Raw genomic sequence first — 20,500 nt, 5'->3', positions numbered from 1 at the left:
TGTTTTTAATAGTATTAATTTAATGGCCAAAAATATATAGCTCCCATTGTAAACATTAGGCAAAATCACAGTTTCGAAAGTAAAAATGAATGAAAACATTTCCTTTAACTGAATATCTTTAAAAGTTTTATAACAATCTACTTGATTTCTATCCTAATTGAAAATATCCCTTTCATTTTTTGTCATTAGTTTCAAAACTAATTAAGATATTTGAAAAGGTAGAAATGGAGTTCTAAAGAATAATTTATAAATAGTATCGTCCTGTATTTATAGAAAAATCAAGCGAAAACCGTGCTACGGAAATAGCGGAGCAGATAGTAAGTACGTATCCGATTTGTGCTGGCGTTCAAGAGGTCTAATCTGGTCTATGACAAGTATCCCAAAAAGCTGGTGTATGAATAGATCGGTTAGCTCAAAAGACTGGCTAAAATTGTATTTACATCATATTCATGGTTTACACGTAAGAGTTTCTCACAATTCTTTACATCAGCCGAACCGAGTCTGCTATTAGCTTTTAGCCTGCTGGCGGCAAGTGATTTTGCCTTTGCGACCAGTTTAGATCATGATCAGCCTGCACATCCGTGCAGTCTGATCATTATCTACACTGTTCGCTATTCAGCCAGTATCTTTTTGGTAATCACCCCTTTTAACAGTTAATGGTACTGTCCAAATTGAAAGATGGGCAAGTTCATTATAGAAATTCAGCAGGGTAAGGGATAATTTGCTCGGCAGTGTTTTATGTTTCGCTTTGATCTTGTTTCACTGGTCAAGTAGTACAAAAGTACGTCCACCTGTGCCATCATTTTTAGAAATGAATAAATGCTTTGCGGATGAACGCGCACACGTATATGATAATGTGATAAAATAAGTATCAACACGAGTACTGTCCATGTAATAATACAATAAAAACATCATCCCGAAGTCCAGCTGCAAGTTTATGACGTGTATACCAAGAACGAGGACGGAACAATAAAATCATTATGTGTAAAATCACGAACCAGGAAACAGCTATAAACAATGTAGGTATTTGATGCGAAGAAAATGAAATCTACGATCATTTTTATGAGGAAATTATATAATGGGAGTGCCTTTCATTCTCAATCACTTGCATATTTGACATACAGCACAGGTGAGATGTACGTATATAATTTAGGTCAGGTGTTTAATCCTATCTTAACCTTGCAAGGTCCATATATTTATATCACAACATACATAGTGCGGAGCGGTGGTCTAGTGGGTAAGGCGCCGGCCGCTCAATCAAGGGGTCGTGGGTTCGAGTTCCACTGGGGTCACGACAATGACTTCTCATATGACAGCAGTACTGGTTTTTCCAGTAATAAGCTTAAAGCTTTCACCGCAATCGAGCTAAAACTAGTAATCATTTTAAATTATTTCAATTCAGTTTTAATGGAAAGTATGACTCTTTTTTGTAAAATTACCGCCAATGAAAATTTCTATTTTTGCTTCTTTAAACCAATGTATGTATGTACCTGTATATTGTTTTCCTAATAAGATATTCTGAAAGTTTATATGGTTCTCTAAAATAACCAAAAACTTAAGCTTTTTAAAAGGTTCTTAAATATCAGATTACCATATAAGCCAAACTCTGTTTTTTAATGAAATACGAATCCAAAAAATGAAAGTGAACATGGCAAAAATACCGAAACTCTGAGAAAAAACAGTTTAATGTACATGCATTTGAAAGACAATTATAGCTGTCCTTTCGTGCAGTTCGTGTCAGCTATCTACGATGAATATGGATGACAGGAAGTGACAATGTTATATAACAATGGAATCAAAGACCTGGGGACATTTGACGTAAACTGCATGAACTTTAAGGTCAATCCTAAGCTATTTTAAGACAACAGTTACAAGAGTGTCAAAGTTATAACCTGAACTGTTCCACAAAGCGTTACTGAGCCGCGCCATGAGAAAACCAACATAGTGCATTTGCGACCAGCATGAATCCAGACCAGCCTGCGCATCCGCGCAATCTGATCAGGATTCATGCTGTTCGCTAACAGTTTCTCTACTTGCAATAGGCTTTGAAAGCGAACAGCATGGATCCTGACCAGACTGCGCGGATGCGCAGGCTGGTCTGGATCCATGCTGGTCGCAAATGCACTATGTTGGTTTTCTCATGGCGCGGCTCAATTATTTATTTGAATGTAGGGGTGTAGAATATATGTTAATTCATTCTAGCATGTTTCCTGCCTGTTTTGTAATGAAATCCGTGTCATTTACAACAAATAGTATACTAGATCACTAATTAAATTTTAAATCAGCTGCAATTGTTTCGCGAATCTCTTAACTAAAATGTGACCTTTTATTTGTATAGCAGTGTTTGTATTCGTTGGTGGAGACCATGATGGATTGGAGACAGAAAATTCATAGGCATATAATAAAAAATATTTTAGACGCTCGTAGGCCTACTTCCTTGAAGGGAACGAAATATTTTCCAAAACGTCCACTTTAGGTAGCCATTACTTCAGATATATCTAGTTTACATTTGTTACTGACAACAATCATTTCTCCAAGGTTGTTCATCATATTTATTGTACAGATGCATTTGCTATTACTGTAAATACAAGTAAAGAAATTAGCACTGGTGTCAAAATTTCAAACTGAAACTGGCAGAACAAGAGACAATACGACATGTGTAAAGATGTTTTGACGTCGCCTCGTAACATGACAATATAATAAGACAATGGAATTAAAAATTATGCCCTTGATTCTGATACTACTTCATTTATTTAGGTTTTACGGCGCACCAACACAGTACAGGTTACTTTCTCAGTTAACAGTACTATTGCCCACCGCGTTTTTTTTCTCGACTGTATGTTCTGTAAACATTATGCTTGGCCATCGTATGGCATTAAAGACTTGCTGTTGCAAGGAGTACTCAAAGTACCAACTATCTCAGAAGAGTCGATGATAAGCTATACAATGAAGTTCTATCAATGTTCGCAAAATGACTTGCAAGCCACTGACATAATGCGAGATAAAATAACTGTTAGAAATGATCATGACACAGTAACATGTTAATAAAATTGATATTATGTGTTGAAAAACTTGATCGATCTTACTTACAAGTCAGACAAAACAAAATCATATATAATTATCTAATGATGAATATGGTAATAAAACTGCCGTATGAAGTGCAATCAAATAGGTAATCACGTTACGAAAACTTCCATACATATTTTTCAGCAATGGTTTTCTTTCCATTACATGAGTAAAACAGTTTAGTTTAAACAAAAAGCTAATGGACATCCTACTATATTTCCTACAACTAAGGACAATATATGACGGCTAGTTGCATTGTATACTTTTATCAAGTAAATTAGGCCATAGTCATGCAGTAAATTATGCCATCCTGTACCGTATAAAACAAGGAAATAATCATCACTCACGTGACAAGTATTTTTATTTCGTAAAAATTGCATTTCGAATTCAAACGCCTGTCACAATTGTAATCAATAAAACACATCGAAGACAGCACTTATCAAATGTATACATGATTTAAAAGGTTTGCTTTGTTCTAAAATAGTCACTGTGAAGACAAGTGAAGGGAGCAATAACATTTTTCTAACTTTTTTATGCTAAAATTATCTTTTTTAAACATTTGTTATGCAGTTTATACTGTCTTACAGCACTTATTTCGTGGGTGCTGCGGACTAATTTACATAAGGTTTTAGTTATTTTGGTATAATACTGATCACGAGAAAAAGCAGTCTCCATGTTCTATCTTGATTTTTATTACTTCATATAAATGTACATGTATTTGTATTCTAAAATATGTCAGTGTGATAAAACACAAAGAATCTGATATCATCAGACGTATTTCAAAAATGGCATCAGTGCTTATATGAGCCGTGCCATGAGAAAACCAACATAGTGGGTTTGCGACCAGCATGGATCCAGACCAGCCTGCGCATCCGCGCAGTCTGGTCAGGCTCCGTGCTGATCACTTTTAAAGCCTATTGGAATTGGAGAAACTGTTAGCGAACAGCATGGATCCTGACCAGACTGCGCGGATGCGCAGGCTGGTCTGGATCCATGCTGGTCGCAAAGCCACTATGTTGGTTTTCTCATGGCACGGCTCATATGTTCCCGGTCCAGGCACTAGAAATTTGAAAAAGAAAAACCTAGGTCAGTACTGGTTCTTTCCAGGAAAGACGACTTCGCGTGTATCCGTGCTACACACCAGGCACGTTCAAGAACCAGACTGTCTGTTCGCAAAAGGGTTAGGCAAAGATTAGTAAGTTAGCTGGACATTCTGGATTTAATGGATTCCTCTCTCTCTGTGGTCTACTCTGTCCCGATAGCTCTGTGTCTGTACTAATAGAGGATGAATTTGGCGCCCTATTTGGCTGCCCTTGTATGTAAAGCGCCTTTGAACGTGATTATCATGAAAAGAGCGCTATAAGTAAGTAATTCTTTTATTACAGTGACCTGTGCATAATGATTTATATGTAACATGACAATACAAAGCATACAATAATCACACCAGCCCAATGGGCATATCAGTCACTTTCAAACATAAAGCTTATTATATTTCACATGATTAAAGTACGGATTAACGACATCATTATATCTCTGACAAACTTTAGCACATATCCAAACACAAAATAACACGAAAATAATCAACAAATGTATGCATTAGAAATGCATTGGTGATAAGATATCAAATAATACAGCAAAATTGGAAATAATAAAAATTCTTCACTCCGTTATATGCAAAATAACTACTAGCATAATGTTTTTTTTTCTTTTTAAATATGCTTTTACAAGATACCTTGCAACTTTTCTTGAACTATTACTTATTAACTCTTAGCCTGCTGGCGGCAAGTGATTCTGCCTTTGCGACCAGTGCAGACCAAGATCAGCCTGCACATCCGTGCAGTCTGATCATGGTCTGCACTGTTCGCTATTCAGTCAGTAAATTTTTAGTAAACACCCCTTCAAATGATAAATGGTACTGCCTAAATTGGAAGATGGACCAGTCCATTATAGAAATATAGCAGGGTAAGGGTTAAATACCTTATATGAAACTGTTAAAGTAATAAGATAATCTATGGCCTGTCCATGAATTGTAACTTATTATGTATTTTTCGGCCTCGGGTAAACAAGGTGTACGTACTGACCACAAGATGTAATTATGAAGTTTGACAGTCAAATTTTCTCCCGTTTTTATCAGAAACCAAATGGCGTACCATTACCAACCGAATTAACAAACAATATAAACCCGGCTTATGTAGACAAGTTGAATGTTCTCAGTGACGGATGATTCGACATGACGCACCTGTGGCGTTCATTTATCATCTCTGATTCAAGTGCAATCATTCATTAAATCATTCAGCAATCCTCATACTGGTTTACCGACAACCGCGCATAAATGGAAAAGTTAAATTTAAATGTCATGAAAAACACAATTCAATTCAAACATTTTATTTAAGTCTCATCCTAGTGTATACATGAACATACATAATGTACAGTACATGTAACACAAAGTCAATCTTCACGAGACTATACATATAAAAACACATTAATAAAACATTTCAGATATGAATCACAATGATGCTATTCTAATTAAAGCGTGATGTAACAGCTAAAATACTGATAAAAGTTGTTAATACCATGTTACTTACACTAATAAAAGGGTAGTGTGTGTGTTCGGGTTTAACGTCTTTTTCAACAATTTTTCAACAAAAGGGTAAAATAATCAACAATAGGAAGTTATGACCTAGAATAAAGACGTTTTCTTCTTTAATTAAGTATATTATGGCAGGTTTTGGCGGCAATAAATACCACATTTACATTGATAAAAGTGTTTATCAATCTTTCATTATTAGACATTTTAGTAAGTACTAAGTCAAATTTGGTAAGTCATCAATTGCAGATATCAAATCTTTCCAGATATCAATGTTTATTATACCTCACTTTTGTCTACAATGGTAAAATCCCATTACCCGAAAAGGAGATATTTTGACTATCAGAAACATTTTCAGTCTTTTTGACACGTGACCAAGCAAAAGTGACTGTCAGGTCATGTGACCGCGCTGATATTTTGAATGTCATATAAGGGCAAATAACTGCTTCAGGTTTTTAGCCATATGATTGCGTCCCTTGTACACAGTGTCATATTGTAATGACGTCGCTATTCAGTGTGTACACAACTGATTACCGCGCTAAAGATGAAACTGTTGAATTAAATGAACCAGAAACATTTTTAAAACTTTTTTATGTGTTTAGTTTTGTTCGGTATAATAAAATAAATACCATATGGCAGCGTGTGTGACATTGATATTGTCAACCCTCGGAACAGAATGTCACCACTCGGCTATCGCCTCGGGTGACATTCTGCCCTCGGGTTGACAATATCAATGTCACACACGCTGCCATATGGTATTTATATAATACTGGACAATGGAATAAAACATGTTTCCCGACAGTTAAAAACAGCAACATCTATTCAATTCTAAGTTCTCATATCTCCCTGTCTCAATTCTCAGGGGTGCAACGCCACATCCAAATTTTGTAAAAGCTGATCGATAACTAAAACTGAACAAGCCTGAGGGCAAGATGACCCTAAGTCGCTCACCTGAGTAACACACAATAACAGATTAAACATGTTTTACCTAGTGATTTCATGGAGACAAATATTCTGACATATTTTCATTAAGACTTGACCAAAAATCGGTGTCTCTCGAGTGTAAACACGCTTATTCTTTGAATTGACCTGGTGACCTAGTTTTTGACCCTACATGACCAAGATAAAAATTCATCCGGTTTTTCATGCACACAAACATTCTGACCAAGTTTCATGCACATCAAATGAACAAGAGTTAACATGCTTTTCCTTTGATTTGACCAGGTGACCTAGTTTTTTGACCCCATATGATCCAGTTTCAAACTTAGCCTAGGAATCATCAACATAAACATTCTGACCAAGTTTTATGAAGATAGGGTCATAAATGTGGCTTCAAGAGTGTTAACAAGCTTTTCCTTCGATTTGACCGGCTGACCTAGTTTTTAACCCCATATGAATCGGTTTCGAATTTGGCCTAGAAATCATCAAGATAAACACTGACCAAGTTTCATGAAGACAGGGTCATAAATGTGGCCTCTAGGTTGTTAACAAGCTTTTCCTTTGATTTGACCTGTTGACCTAGTTTTTGACCCAACATGACCCGGTTTGATTCAGGCCTAGAGATCATCAAGATAATCATTCTATGCAAGTTTGTATCAAATCAAAGAATAAATGAAACCTCTATTTGGCTGAAAAGTTCAAAATAGAAAATTTTGCTGCTTTCAGGGGCAGTGACTCTAGAACCCATGATGGAATCTAGCAAGTTTTCGGAAGGAACCGAGATCTTATTGTGACTTAAGTTGTGTGTAAGTGTGGTGTAAATCAAATACAAGAGGGCCATGGTGGCCCTATATCGCTCACCTGTTATCATTGCACTTGAGCACAAGAAGGTCCTCAGAAAAAATATCTAAGTCCAAAGGATAGGAACAACAAAGAGAAGAAATTTAACCAAAAAGAAGAAAAAATTCTTACAAGGTATAGATATGTCAAAATACACCTAAAAATTGGAGGTACCATCCATGTTGTACCACAGAAAAGTGGTCTCGGTTTTTCCCTATGACCAATAATAAAAAAGTTACTAAAAATAAGCTATTTATAGTAACATAAAAGGAAAGTAATTAAAAAAAATATTGTAAGTGAACAAAAGAAGGATCTGCCAAATAAATCTGTTGACATAAATGAAATTTCAGATCAGGATTTTCATTAGTTATGGAGATACACCTATTTTAATTTGAAATAAAGGGAGGTAATTTGCCATAAAATCAGTTCATAGTTACCTACCCTGATTGTTTCAGTCCAACTAATAATAATAATGAAATCTCAAATAAGTCCTGTAAGTACTTACTGATATAAATCCTTTTTGATTACAATCAAGGGAGGTAATCAGATACAAAATAACTCTGGAACCTACGATAGGATCTGATTTGCCATGGAATCCAGGATTTATTGTTGTTGAAGATATTTTGGAAGTTTGTATCAATAAAAACCATAAATGAAGTCTCTATATGGCTGCAAAAGCTAAAATAGCCAATTTTGGACTTTTAAGGGGCCATAATTCTGGAACCCATGATTGAATCTGGCCAGTTGAAGAAAGGAAGCAAGATCTTGTGGTGATACAAGTTGTGTGCAACTTTGATTAAAATCAAATCATAAATGAAACTGCTATTGTGCAGACAAGGTCAAAATAGCTAATTTTGGCCCTTTCAGGGGCCATAACTCTGGAACCCATTATGGGATCTGGGCGGTTCAAGAAAGGAACTGAGATCTTATGGTGACACAAGTTTTGTGCAAGTTTGATTAAATTCAAATCATAAATGAAGCTGCTATTGTGCAGACAAGGTCAAAATAGCTAATTCTGGCCCTTTCAGGGGCCATCACTATGGAACACATAATGGAATCTGGCCAGTTCAAGAAAAGAACCAAGATCCTATGGTGATACAATTTGTGTGCAAGTTTGGTTAAAATAAAATCATAAATGAAGCTTCTATTGTGCAGACAAGGTCAAAATAGCTAATTCTGGCCTTTTCAGGGGCCATAACTCTAGAACCCATAATGGAATCTGGCCAGTTCAAGAAAGGAACCGAGACCTTATGGTGATACAAGTTGTGTGCCAGTTTGGTAAAAATCAAATCATAAATAAAGCTGCTACTGTGCAGACAAGGTCAAAATAGCTAATTTTGGCCATATCAGGGGCCATAACTCTGGAACCCATAATGAGATATGGCCAGTTCAAGAAAGGAACCGTGATCTTATGGTGATACAAGTTGTGTGCAAGTTTGGTTAAAATAAAATCATAAATGAAACCGCTATCATGCAGACAAGAAATTGTTGACGGACGTACGGACGGACGGACGACTGACGAAGGGTGATCACAAAAGCTCACCTTGTCACTATGTGACGGGTGAGCTAATAAAATGTCACTTCAGTCTATCGTGTTCACAAGGTAAAAATTACCACATTTTGGCTCTTTCAGTGGTCAATCAGGGGACGTAACTCCCGAACCTGTGATTGGATATGACAGATTCATCAGGGAATCCAAAATTTATTGTTGTTGAAGATATTCTGCAAGTTTGTATCAAATCACACCATAAATGAAGTCTCTATATGGCTGCAAAAGCCAAAATAGCAAATGTTGGCCCTTCAAGGGGCCATAACTCTGCAACACGTGACTGGATCTGGCTAGTTTTCGAAAGGAACCGAGATACTTTGGCAATACAAGTTTGATTATAGTCGATTGCAAAATGTTGTCTCTATCGTGTTCCCAAGCCAAAACAAGAGGATGACACATGCCCCCGATGGCACTTTGAATGAATAGTTATGGCCGATGTTAGAGTTTAGGACCTTTGACCTACGGAGCTGGGTCTTGTGCGTGACACATCGTCTTACTGTGTCACATATTCATGCATAGTTATTTTAAAATCCATGCTTGAATGACAAAGATATGGACCGGACATGCCCATCAATGCACTATCATGAAAAATGATCTTTAACGTCTAAGTGTGACCTTGACCTTTGAGCTACGAACCTTGGTCTAGCGTGTGACACGTCATCTTATTGTGGTACACATTCATGCCAAGTTATTTGAAAATCCATCCATCGATGACAAAGATATGGACCGGACACGCCCATCAATGCACTATCCTTTAACATCTAAGTGTGACCTTGACCTTTGAGCTACGAACCTGGGTCTTGCGCAGGACACGTCGTCTTACTGTGGTACACATTAATGCCAAGTTATTTGAAAATCCATCCATCGATGACAAAGATATGGACCGGACACGCACATTAATGCACTATCCTTTAACGTCTAAGTGTGACCTTGACCTTTGAGCTACGGACCTGGGTCTTGCGCACTGCACGTCGTCTTACTGTGGTACACATTCATGCCAAGTTATTTGAAAATCCATCCATCGATGACAAAGATATGGACCGGACACGCCCATCAATGCACTATCCTTTAACGTCTAAGTGTGACCTTGACCTTTGAGCTACGGACCTGGGTCTTGTGCACTGCACGTCGTTTTACTGTGGTACACATTCATGCCAAGTTATTTGAAAATCCATCCATCGATGACAAAGATATGGACCGGACACGCCCATCAATGCACTATCCTTTAACGTCTAAGTGTGACCTTGACCTTTGAGCTACGGACCTGGCTCTTGCGCACTGCACGTCGTCTTACTGTGGTACACATTCATGCCAAGTTATTTGAAAATCCATCCATCGATGACAAAGATATGGACCGGACATGAAAATTGCGGACAGACCGACAGACTGACAGACCGACAGACGGTTCAAAAACTATATGCCTCCCTTCGGGGGCATAAAAAGCATATTTTGGTCCTTTAAGGGGCCATAACTCTGCAACGCATGACAGGATCTGGCCAGTTTTCGAAAGGAACCGAGATATTATGCTAATACAAGTTGTGTGCAAGTTAGATTAAAGTTGATTGTAAAATGTGGTCTCTTTCGTGTTCACAAGCCAAAAATAGCAAATTTTGGCCCTTTAAGGGGCCATAACTCTGGAACCAATGATGGGATCTAGCCAGTTTTTGAAAGGAACCGAGATATTATGCCAATACAAGTTGTGTGCAAGTTTTATTAAAGTTGATTGCAAAATGTGGTCTCTATCGTGTTCACAAGCCAAAAATGACAATTTTTGGCCCTTTAAGAGGCCATAACTCTGGAACCCATGATGGGATCTGGCCAGATTTAGAAAGGAACCGAGATATTATGCCCATACAAGTTGTATGCAAGTTTGATAAAAATCAAATACAAAATGTGGTCTCTATCGTGTTCACAAGGAAATTGAGGACAGATGACGGATGAAGGGCAATCACAAAAGCTCACCTTGTCACTACGCAACAGGTGAGCTAAAACACAATAATATCAACCAATCCAGCCAATGTATGTGTCCAGGACTTGTTCATTGTCACATCCTTAAGGTTCGTGTTATGTGGTTCAATTTAAAGTTCGTTGATCAGTTTTTCAAACTGAAAAGGGACCTATCAAGAGAGGTTTTCTATTATGAAAGTTATTGTTTTTACATCAGTTTTGCCTTTAGTAACATATTTCTTACATAACATTAAACTGTTTTAGTTTAAACATCTTTTCATAAAATTTGTTACAATCAGGTCTATAACATATTTACGTAATATGTTCTTCTGGTAATGAAGATTAACCGATAACTAATTTGAAATTTAAAAGCACTTTGACTTTTCTAGGGACTAATCCACACATATTAGGCGAAAAATAATTATTCTCAAAATCAATAAAAAGTGACTACTTTGAAATAACTAGTGGAACAAACTTATTGACAGTAGGTTTTTGCAAGATGTTCTTATAAATAACTAAAAGTAATTTGCACAGAAGGTTGAAATAATGCAGAAAATTTACATTCTTCTTGCATTTTTACCAATATCTAACTTTTCACCCACTATATCATTATTCAGTGTGATATATATAGTGTATACAACAAGAGCTGTCACTAATGGTGACAAATGCCCCCGCAGCACCTTGACCATTGACCTGGTGACCTTGACCTTTGACCTGGTGACCCCAAAGTCAGTAGCGGTGGTGTACTCAATAAGTACTATCAGCATGTGAAGTTTGAAGGTCCTGGGTCAAGTGTTTCGCGAGTAAAGTGCCTTCATGCAAAAAGTTAACGTTGGCCCCTGTGACTGTGACCTCTGACCTGGTGACCCCAAAGTCAGTAGGGGTGGTGTACTCATTAAGTACTATCAGCATGTGAAGTTTAAAGGTCCTGGGTGAAGTGGTTCGCGAGTAAAGTGCCTTCATGCAAAAAGTTAACGCTGGCCCCTGTGACCTTGACCTTTGACCTGGTGACCCCAAAGTCAGTAGGAGTGGTGTACTCATTAAGTACTATCAGCATGTGAAGTTTAAAGGTCCTGGGTGAAGTGGTTCGCGAGTAAAGTGCCTTCATGCAAAAAGTTAACGTTGGCCCCTGTGACCTTGACCTTTGACCTGGTGACCCCAAGGTCAGTAGGGGTGGTGTACTCATTAAGTACTATCAGCATGTGAAATTTAAAGGTCCTGGGTGAAGTGGTTCGCGAGTAAAGTGCCTTCATGCAAAAAGTTAACGCTGTGACGAACGAACGAACGGACAGTTGAAAACTAATATGCCTCCCTTGGGGGGCATAAAAACAAGGATAAATATCAAACAGGAAATGTCACGTTCCAAAAAACGCAGCCTCTCAAAAACGAAACTCACAGCATGCAGATATGCACACTGCAAACACATACACACTCACATACAAAGCAAACACACAAGGACAAAACGAACAAATATAGGAACACAGTGGGGCACCACCTTGGAACGGTCAGTGCCCCTGGGGAGTTTAAACCAGTTTAGAGTGCGCACCCAGCCTCACTCTTAACCCCACCATGTTCAAAAGTCATGGGACAGTGTAAATAAAGTAGTCCATGCCAGGTGAATCTCAACACACGCAAATGAAACAAAAGGCATGGCATGTAAGACACAAAAATGCTCTTGAATAATTATATAAAAAGCAAACCTTAAGATCCTTACTAGAATGCAAATTTATAACTCTCTCTCTCTCTTTTACATGACAATTCTTTAAAAAGCTGTCATTTCTTTTTATCTTAATAAGATTTCAATTGTTACATTTTCATTTGACTGTCTTAACCCTTACCATGCTGAACACAATTGATTCTGCCATTGCAACCAGTGCAGATCATGATCAGACTGCACATCTGTGCAGTCTGATCATGATCTGCACTGTTCGCCATTCAGTCAGTAACTGTTTGGTATGCATCCCTTTTAAAAGTTAATGGTACTGTCCAAATTGAAAAATGGACAAGTTCATTGTAGAAATTTAGCAGGGTAAGGGTTAATGATAGATATTAGTATAATTGAACTGACTGAACCAAAAGTTCAGTTCTAAAATTGCATGTAGCTTTGGAATCAAATAAATATATTCCAGATGCAACCAAGATAGGCATTTAAAAGAGGAACATGTTATAATAATTTCTGGAACTAAATTGCATTCCTTATGAACTTCTGCTAAACACATAACTGTCCATGCAAGTCTTTACATATGTAATCAAAGTATCCTTATACTCATATCACACCTTATGCAAACTATACTTACCATAGAAATATGATAAAAACTTGTGTATTTGTTGGGCAGGCCAGTCAAGATGGCAAATTCAAATTTAAAAATAACTCAAAATATTAAGAGCTCAGTGAGTATAAGTGAAGCCAATACTTGAATGTAATCAGTATGACAATCTTTAAAAAAAAATGCAATTATTTGAAATCTGAATTTTTAAAATAACTGATTCTTTTAAAGGTAGTCAATCTGATTTTGTTCAAGTAATGGACTCATTTATATCTGATCATGCATACTATTCTATGCTAACTGAGCCCTTAACTCTTACCATGCTGGACACGATTGATTCTACCTTTGCGACCAGTGTAGATCATGATCGGCCATCACATCCGTGCAGTCTGATCTTGATCTGCACTGTTCACTTTTCGGTTAGTATCTTTTTGGTAAGCACCCCTTTGCTTTAAAACTGTATTTATTTCCACAATTATATTTACAAACACGACTAGTACATTTAAGTTAACAAAGTTTGATAAAAACATATTACATCAATCAAATAGTACAAACAAACAAAGAAAATGTTAATTGAATAGGTAATGGTACTGCCAAGATTGAAAGATGGACAAGTTCATTATAGAAATTTAGCAGGGTAAGGGTTAATACATCGTAGTATTATCCAACTTTGTATTTGCCATCCAAGTCTAAGCAAGCATCTTATACTAAGTCTTGTTCCGAACTATTTGAAATGTAATGGTCTACAAAGTATAAAACTTTAAAACGGAAGTTCACTGCTGGGGAGGTAACTGAAAACACATAACAGGACACTTAGCCCTTATCATGCTGGACACGATTGATTCTGCCTTGGTGACCAGTGCAGTCGGATCAAGATTAGCACTGCTCGCCATTCAGTCAGTATCTTTTTGATAAAGACCTCTTTCAACAGCTAATGGTACTGTCCAAATTGAAAGATGGATAAGTTTATTATAGAAATTTAGCAGGGTAAGGGTTAACAGATATCTTGAAAAATATGTTTTCAAAACAACTCTTCAGGATTTTATACTTATTTTATTATACATAACAACATGACAAGAATTAATAAAACTACAGCTGCCATTTTTAATTAATCCCTCATCATTATTATTGTTCTTGCTATTTTTCAAGACTGTTACTCTGTGTCATGAGAACTACTGGAACTAGGTTTTCTGTGGTGTCGCTTCATTTTTTGCCTGCAGGAAAGAAAAATACAAAATGTAGAGTACTATGAGTAACCTTTTTATAGATATCTTCATAACTTTCTTAGCTTACTACAAATACAGTACCCTCTTGAGCAAATACCAAAGATAAGATAATTTATTTATTTATTTTGTTGGGTTTAACGTCACACCGACACAATTATTGGTCATATGGCGACTTTCCAGCTTTGATGGGGGAGGAAGACCCCAGGTGCCCCTCCATGCATTATTTCATCACGAGTGGGCACCTGGGTAGAACCATGGACCTTCCATAAGCCAGCTGGACGGCTTCCTCACATGAAGAATTCAACACCCCGAGTGAGGCTCGAACCCACATCGATGAGGGGCAAGTTATTTGAAGTTAGTGTCCTTAACCACTTGGCAACGGAGGCCCCCCAAAGGGAAGATAAAGAATGTGTTCGATGTAAAGAAATTGTTCCTATTCAGAAGTTAACTTACTACAAAATTTTACCAAATGATACCAGAATATACAGTCAAACCTGTATTTAGCCGCTTGCCAAAGGTCTGACACAATGTGGCTGCTTAAGACAGGTAAAAATTAGAACATTAGAATTGTGTCCATAGGACATGGATGCACCCACATACTGTGCCATCCTCCATATAGCAAAAACTATCAAGGGCCATAACTTCAGTAAAAATATTCAAAGAAAAAATTCATTCCTTCATGGTCATCTGCACATCAAGCTTGTTCATCTATGAGTTTTTTAAAAGCACATCAGGCTAATAGTGTGGGCGGAGTTGGACACAAACGACTTTCTCTATATTCTATATAGCAAAAACTATCAAACTGCAGTAAAAACATTCACAGAAACAATTCCTTCCTTTATGGTCATCTGCACATCAAGCTTGTTCATCTGTGAAAGTTTGAAGCAAATCAGGCTAATAGTGTGGGAGGAGTTGGACACACAAGATTTTGGGACGTACATGTATGTTGTATGTCTGGACAGCAGCAACACTATATGCCCGCCACATAAATGTGCAGGGGGGCATAGAAATGTAAACTCGGGACATAGGCTGACTGACTTTATAAGGCAAGTAAACGCTTAATATAAATGACTGCTAAGGCAAGTTTAACTTATATATTTGTGGAGGTTTTTGCTCTTCTCAGATGTCATTAAAAAGGTACCGTGTACATGTACTTAAAATATGATGACAGAAGGCTTATAACTTAATCAAGAATCATATTCAAACTATGCAGTCAAACTCCCCTTAGGGAAAAAACTGCTCAATTTTGCAGTCTTTTTGCAGTGAAACAGCAGTTTTTCAGAAAAACTGCCTTCCTTGCCAGTTATTAAAACTGTTTCCAGCATGAAATGACTAGTAAAAAGCATTTTTTTAGAAACTGCATATAACTGGAGGATTGAAAAACTGGTGGTGGCCAGTTTTCTGTAGTTATTTTGAAGTTTTTGTAAATGTTTTCACAAAAAGCAGTTTTACAGGCAGTTAAAATGTAGTTATTTTCAAAGAGCAGTATTTTTAGCATCTTTTATGAACAGTAGTTTTAAAAACTGCTAAATACTGCTTCCTGATGTCCCATAATGCAGTGTGAAAGATGGCGGCTCGCAGTTCAAACTAAAGCATGTGAAAGGTAACAAGAGCTCGTCGAACACGAAATGCCCCCCTTGATGCATTCAGTAACTGCCCAAGGAACAGAAATTATAAGCTCACTGTAAACAAAAGTTCTACTGTTCTGGTCAAATCTGACCTTGATCTTTAACCTATTAACCTAACAAGAGATCACAGACTGTTCTTGGCACCGACCACTGAGCCATTTTTTAATGTTCCAAATTACAAGACTAGCTCAAGATCAAAATCAAGGTTAAATTTCATTTCGGTACAAAACACTGTGCATGTGGTCCAAATTTGAAAGCTGTGGCTTGAGAAATGTGAAAATAGGTCACTAGATCAATTTCAAGGTCAAAGTTCATTTCGGTAGACAGAACTATGCATATGCTTCAAATTTGGAGGCTGTAGCTTGAGAAATGTGAAAGTAGATACTAGGTAAAAATCAATGTCAAATTTCAATTCAGAACAAAAATATGCATGCAGTCCAAATTTGAAGCTTGTAGCTTCAGAAATGTCAAAGTTGGTCACTAGGTCAATCTCAAGATCAAAGTTCATTTCGGTACACAAAGCTATGCATGTGGTCCAAATTTGAAGGCTGTAGCTTGAGAAATGTGAAAGTAGGTCACTAGGTCAAAATCAAGGTCAAATATTATTTCGAAACATAAAACTATGCATTTGGTCCAAATTTGAATCCTGTTCCTTCAAAAATGTGAAAGTAGGTCACTAGGTCAATAACAAGGTCAAAGTTTGTTTCTGTACACAAACCATTGCATGTGGTCCAAATTTGAAGGCTGTAGCTACAGAAATGTGAAAGTAGGTCACTAGGTCAAGATCAAGGTCAACTCATGTCAAGGTTCATCTTGCCACTTAAAATAATACATGTGGTCCAAATTTGAATGATGTAGGCTACAGCCATGAAGACTCTAAGTTTTTCCCTATATAAGTCTATATGAACCATGTGACCCCCGGGGTGGGGCCATATTTGACCCTAGAGTGATAATTTGAACGAACTTGGTAGAGAACCACTAGATGATGCTACATTACAAATATCAAAGCCCTAGTCTGTGTGGTTTGGACAAGAAGATTTTCAAAGATTTTCCCTATAAAAGTCTATGTAAACCATGTGACTCCCAGGGCGGGGCCATATTTCCTAGGGGAATAATTTGGACAATCTTAGAAGAGGACCACTAGATGATGTCATATACAAAATATCAAAGCCCTAGGACCTGTGGTTTTGGACAAGAGGTTTTTCAAATTTTTTTCCTATATAAGTCTATATAAACCATGTGACCCTGGGGTGGGGACATATTTGACCCCAGGGAAATAATCTGAACAATCTTGGTAGAGGACCACTAGATTTTGCTACATACCAAATATCAAAGCCCTGTGGTTTTGGACAAGAAGATCAGAAACCGTTTAACTGTTCCTGGCAAATGTGACCTTGACCTTTGATCTAATGACCTCAAAATCAATAGGGGCCATCTACTGGTCATGACCAACCTCACTATCAATTTTCTTGACAATAGGCCTAAGCGTTCTTTAGTTATTGCCCGCAAACCATTTTACTGTTCCTGGTCACTGTGACCTTGACCTTTGACATACTGACCTCAAAAGCAATAGGGGTCATCTGCTGGTCATGACCAACCTCCCTATCAATACTCATGATCCTAGGCCCAAGCATTCTTGAGTTATCATCCGGAAACCGTTTTACTGTTCAGGGTCTATGTGACCTTGACCTTTGACATACTGATCTCAAAATCAATAGGGGTCATCTGCTGGTGATGACCAACCTCCCTATCAACTTCCATGATCCTAGGCCAAGGCATTCTTGAGTTATCATCCGAAACCGTTTTACTAATCAGGGTCACTGTGACCTTGACCTTTGACATACAGATCTCAAAATCAATAGGGGTCATCTGCTGGTGATGACCAACCTCTCTATCAACTTTCATGATTCTAGGCCCAAGCGTTCTTGAGTTATCATCCAGAAACGGATTGGTCTACATACAGACCGACCGACCGACCGGCCGACCGACCGACAGACATCTGCAAAATAATATACCCCTCTTTCTTCGAAGGGGGGCATAAAAATGGATTATAACTGCTCAAAAACAATGTTTAACACAAAATGATGCATAAATAGTTAAATAATTGATAACGGTTTGAATGGAGTTAACTAATAAGGCAGGATTAAAGTGTGAAACTCATGCACAGACTGGTTGGATTTATAGTCATTTGGTGGAAACTGGTGAAAATATGCAAATTCAAAGGGTTTACAAGATTAAGGACAAACCAGTTCATAACTTGTATAAATGAATCTGAGGTTTTGTATTTGAATAGAAAGTCAGCTCACTGTACATTTTATGGCTGGTTAATCATCACAGAGTTTAATATTCAAAAGAAAGTAATTAGAATGAATTACTCCCCTTGACAAGTTGATGCAAGTTCTTCTGCAGTTCTTTTGTGATGTCATTAAAATGGTTAAAGCAAGAATTGTAGTATTTTTGCAGTATTTTGTGATTACATTAAACTGCATAAAACTGATCCTGCAGTTCTGTTGCAGTTTTTTGTGACATCATTATACTTCTTAGCACATTTACATATTTCGGCCAATTTAACTGCTTTTTCACCACATTTTCACTGTTTTCTATTAAATATGTTGATGCAGGCATTTGAAGACAAATAAGAGCTAAAAACTGCATTTTGAATGCTCTGAAATATAATGCTGAAAAACTGCAGTTTTACTGCCTTCCTTTTTCCTAAGGGTCCATTTGCTCGAACTTGACCGAACTGGCAAAATATGTTTGAATTATCAGTAGTTCAAGCCATTAAACAATTTACAATACTAGAAAATGCTTTTGTAAAAAAGCGCATGTCTCCCCCAATGCAAAGTCCTATAGGCAAGAAGTCAATAGGGGTCAGGAGCGAAAGTCAAAGAGACACTGATGGTTGGCTGCAATAGGGATCTACTTGGCATGATTGTCCAGTCATCCTGCTAAATTTCAACACTCTTGGCCTAGTGGTTCTCAAGTCACTGTTCAGGCTCCTGTGACCTTGACCTTTGATCAAGTGACCTCAAAATAAATAGGGGTCATCTACTCTGCATGTCCAATCATCCTATTAAGTTTCAACATTGTAGTTCAAGTGGTTCTCAAGTTATTTCCAAAAAATGATTTTACAAGAACAGGCCACTGTGACCTTGACTTTAATAGACTGACCCCAAAATCAATAGGGGTCATCTACTCTGCATGTTCAATCATCCTATGAAGTTTCAACATTCTGGGTCAAGTGGTTCTCAAGTTATTGATTGGAACTGGTTATCAATGTTCAGGCCCCTGTGACCTTGACCTTTAACGGAGTGACCCCAAAAACAATAGGGGTCATTTACTCTGCATGAACAATCATCCTATAAAGTTTCAACATTCTGGGTCGAGAGGTTCTCAAGTTATTGATTGGAAATGGTTTTCCATGTTCAGGCCCCTGTGGCCTTGACCTTTAACAGAGTGACCCTAAAATCGTTAGGGGTCATCTACTCTGCATGACCCATGATCCTATGAAGTTTCATCATTCTGGGTGGGTCAAGTGGTTCTCAAGTTACTGACCGGAAATGGTTTTCAATGTTCAGGCCCCTGTGACCTTGACCTTTCACAGAGTGACCCCAAAATCGTTAGGGGTCATCTACTCTGCATGACCAATCATCCTATTAAGCTTCAACATTCTGGGTCAAGTGGTTCTCAAGTTACTGACTGGAAATGGTTTTCAATGTTCAGGCCCCTGTGACCTTGACCTTTGACGGAGTGACCCCAAAAACAATAGGGGTTGTCTACTCCAGCAGCCCTACAACCCTATGAAGTTTGATGGTTCTAGGTCAAATGGTTCTCCAGTTATTGCTCGGAAATGAAGTGTGACGTACGGACGGACGGACGGACGGACGGACAGGGCAAAAACAATATGTCTCCTGGGGGAGACATAATTATAGGGATTTTGCCGAGACCACAAGATTAATTTGAGCAAAGAGCAGTGTTCGAATTATCGAGTTTGAGTGATAGAAGTTTGACTCAACTGTAATCCCTTCAAAAATGCCTTTCTATACAGATTACAAATAATCCATAACCATCTGCAAAAACATATATTCTTTACATGAAAACTTTGAAGACAATTTCAGAATAATAGTAAAGCGATATTCCATAGTGACAAAAAAGGACTAGATTACAACTTTCAATATATAACAGCTGCCTTATGTTAATAGCACACTCAGCTACTTGAAGTCCTCCCACCAATAAATACATTCTACCTCAATGTCCACAAATTTCCATGAAATGCTCGGGAATATCTGAGGTTTTTTTTACGTTGATGCATTTCCATTTGAATTATCTGTTTTGGGGCCGTAATACGTTTATGCATTGCCACGGAACGCGCATATATAAGAAGGTGTTATAACAGCATGTGAGCGTGAGAATCACTCTGTTAACCCATGTTTTCTCTCTTGTTAAAACAC

The 20,500-nt window shown here is 37.6% G+C and overlaps 1 protein-coding gene across 1 annotated transcript in view; it reads right to left on the bottom strand.

The window, feature by feature from the left end:
• Positions 1-14,228: 14,228 nt before the first annotated feature.
• LOC123537059 (zinc finger CCHC domain-containing protein 17-like) overlaps positions 14,229-20,500 on the bottom strand; it is a 29,064-nt gene continuing 22,792 nt past the window's right edge. Inside the window, exon 10 of the mRNA XM_045320608.2 lies at positions 14,229-14,409. Within this exon, the coding sequence (XP_045176543.1) occupies positions 14,377-14,409 (33 nt within the window). The 3' untranslated portion in view covers positions 14,229-14,376. The remainder of the gene's footprint in view (positions 14,410-20,500) is intronic.

The sequence above is a fragment of the Mercenaria mercenaria genome, chromosome 17 (assembly GCF_021730395.1).
Source record: "Mercenaria mercenaria strain notata chromosome 17, MADL_Memer_1, whole genome shotgun sequence".
NCBI classification, from domain to species: Eukaryota; Metazoa; Mollusca; class Bivalvia; order Venerida; family Veneridae; genus Mercenaria; species Mercenaria mercenaria.
This window is presented reverse-complemented; position numbering and strand designations above follow the sequence as displayed.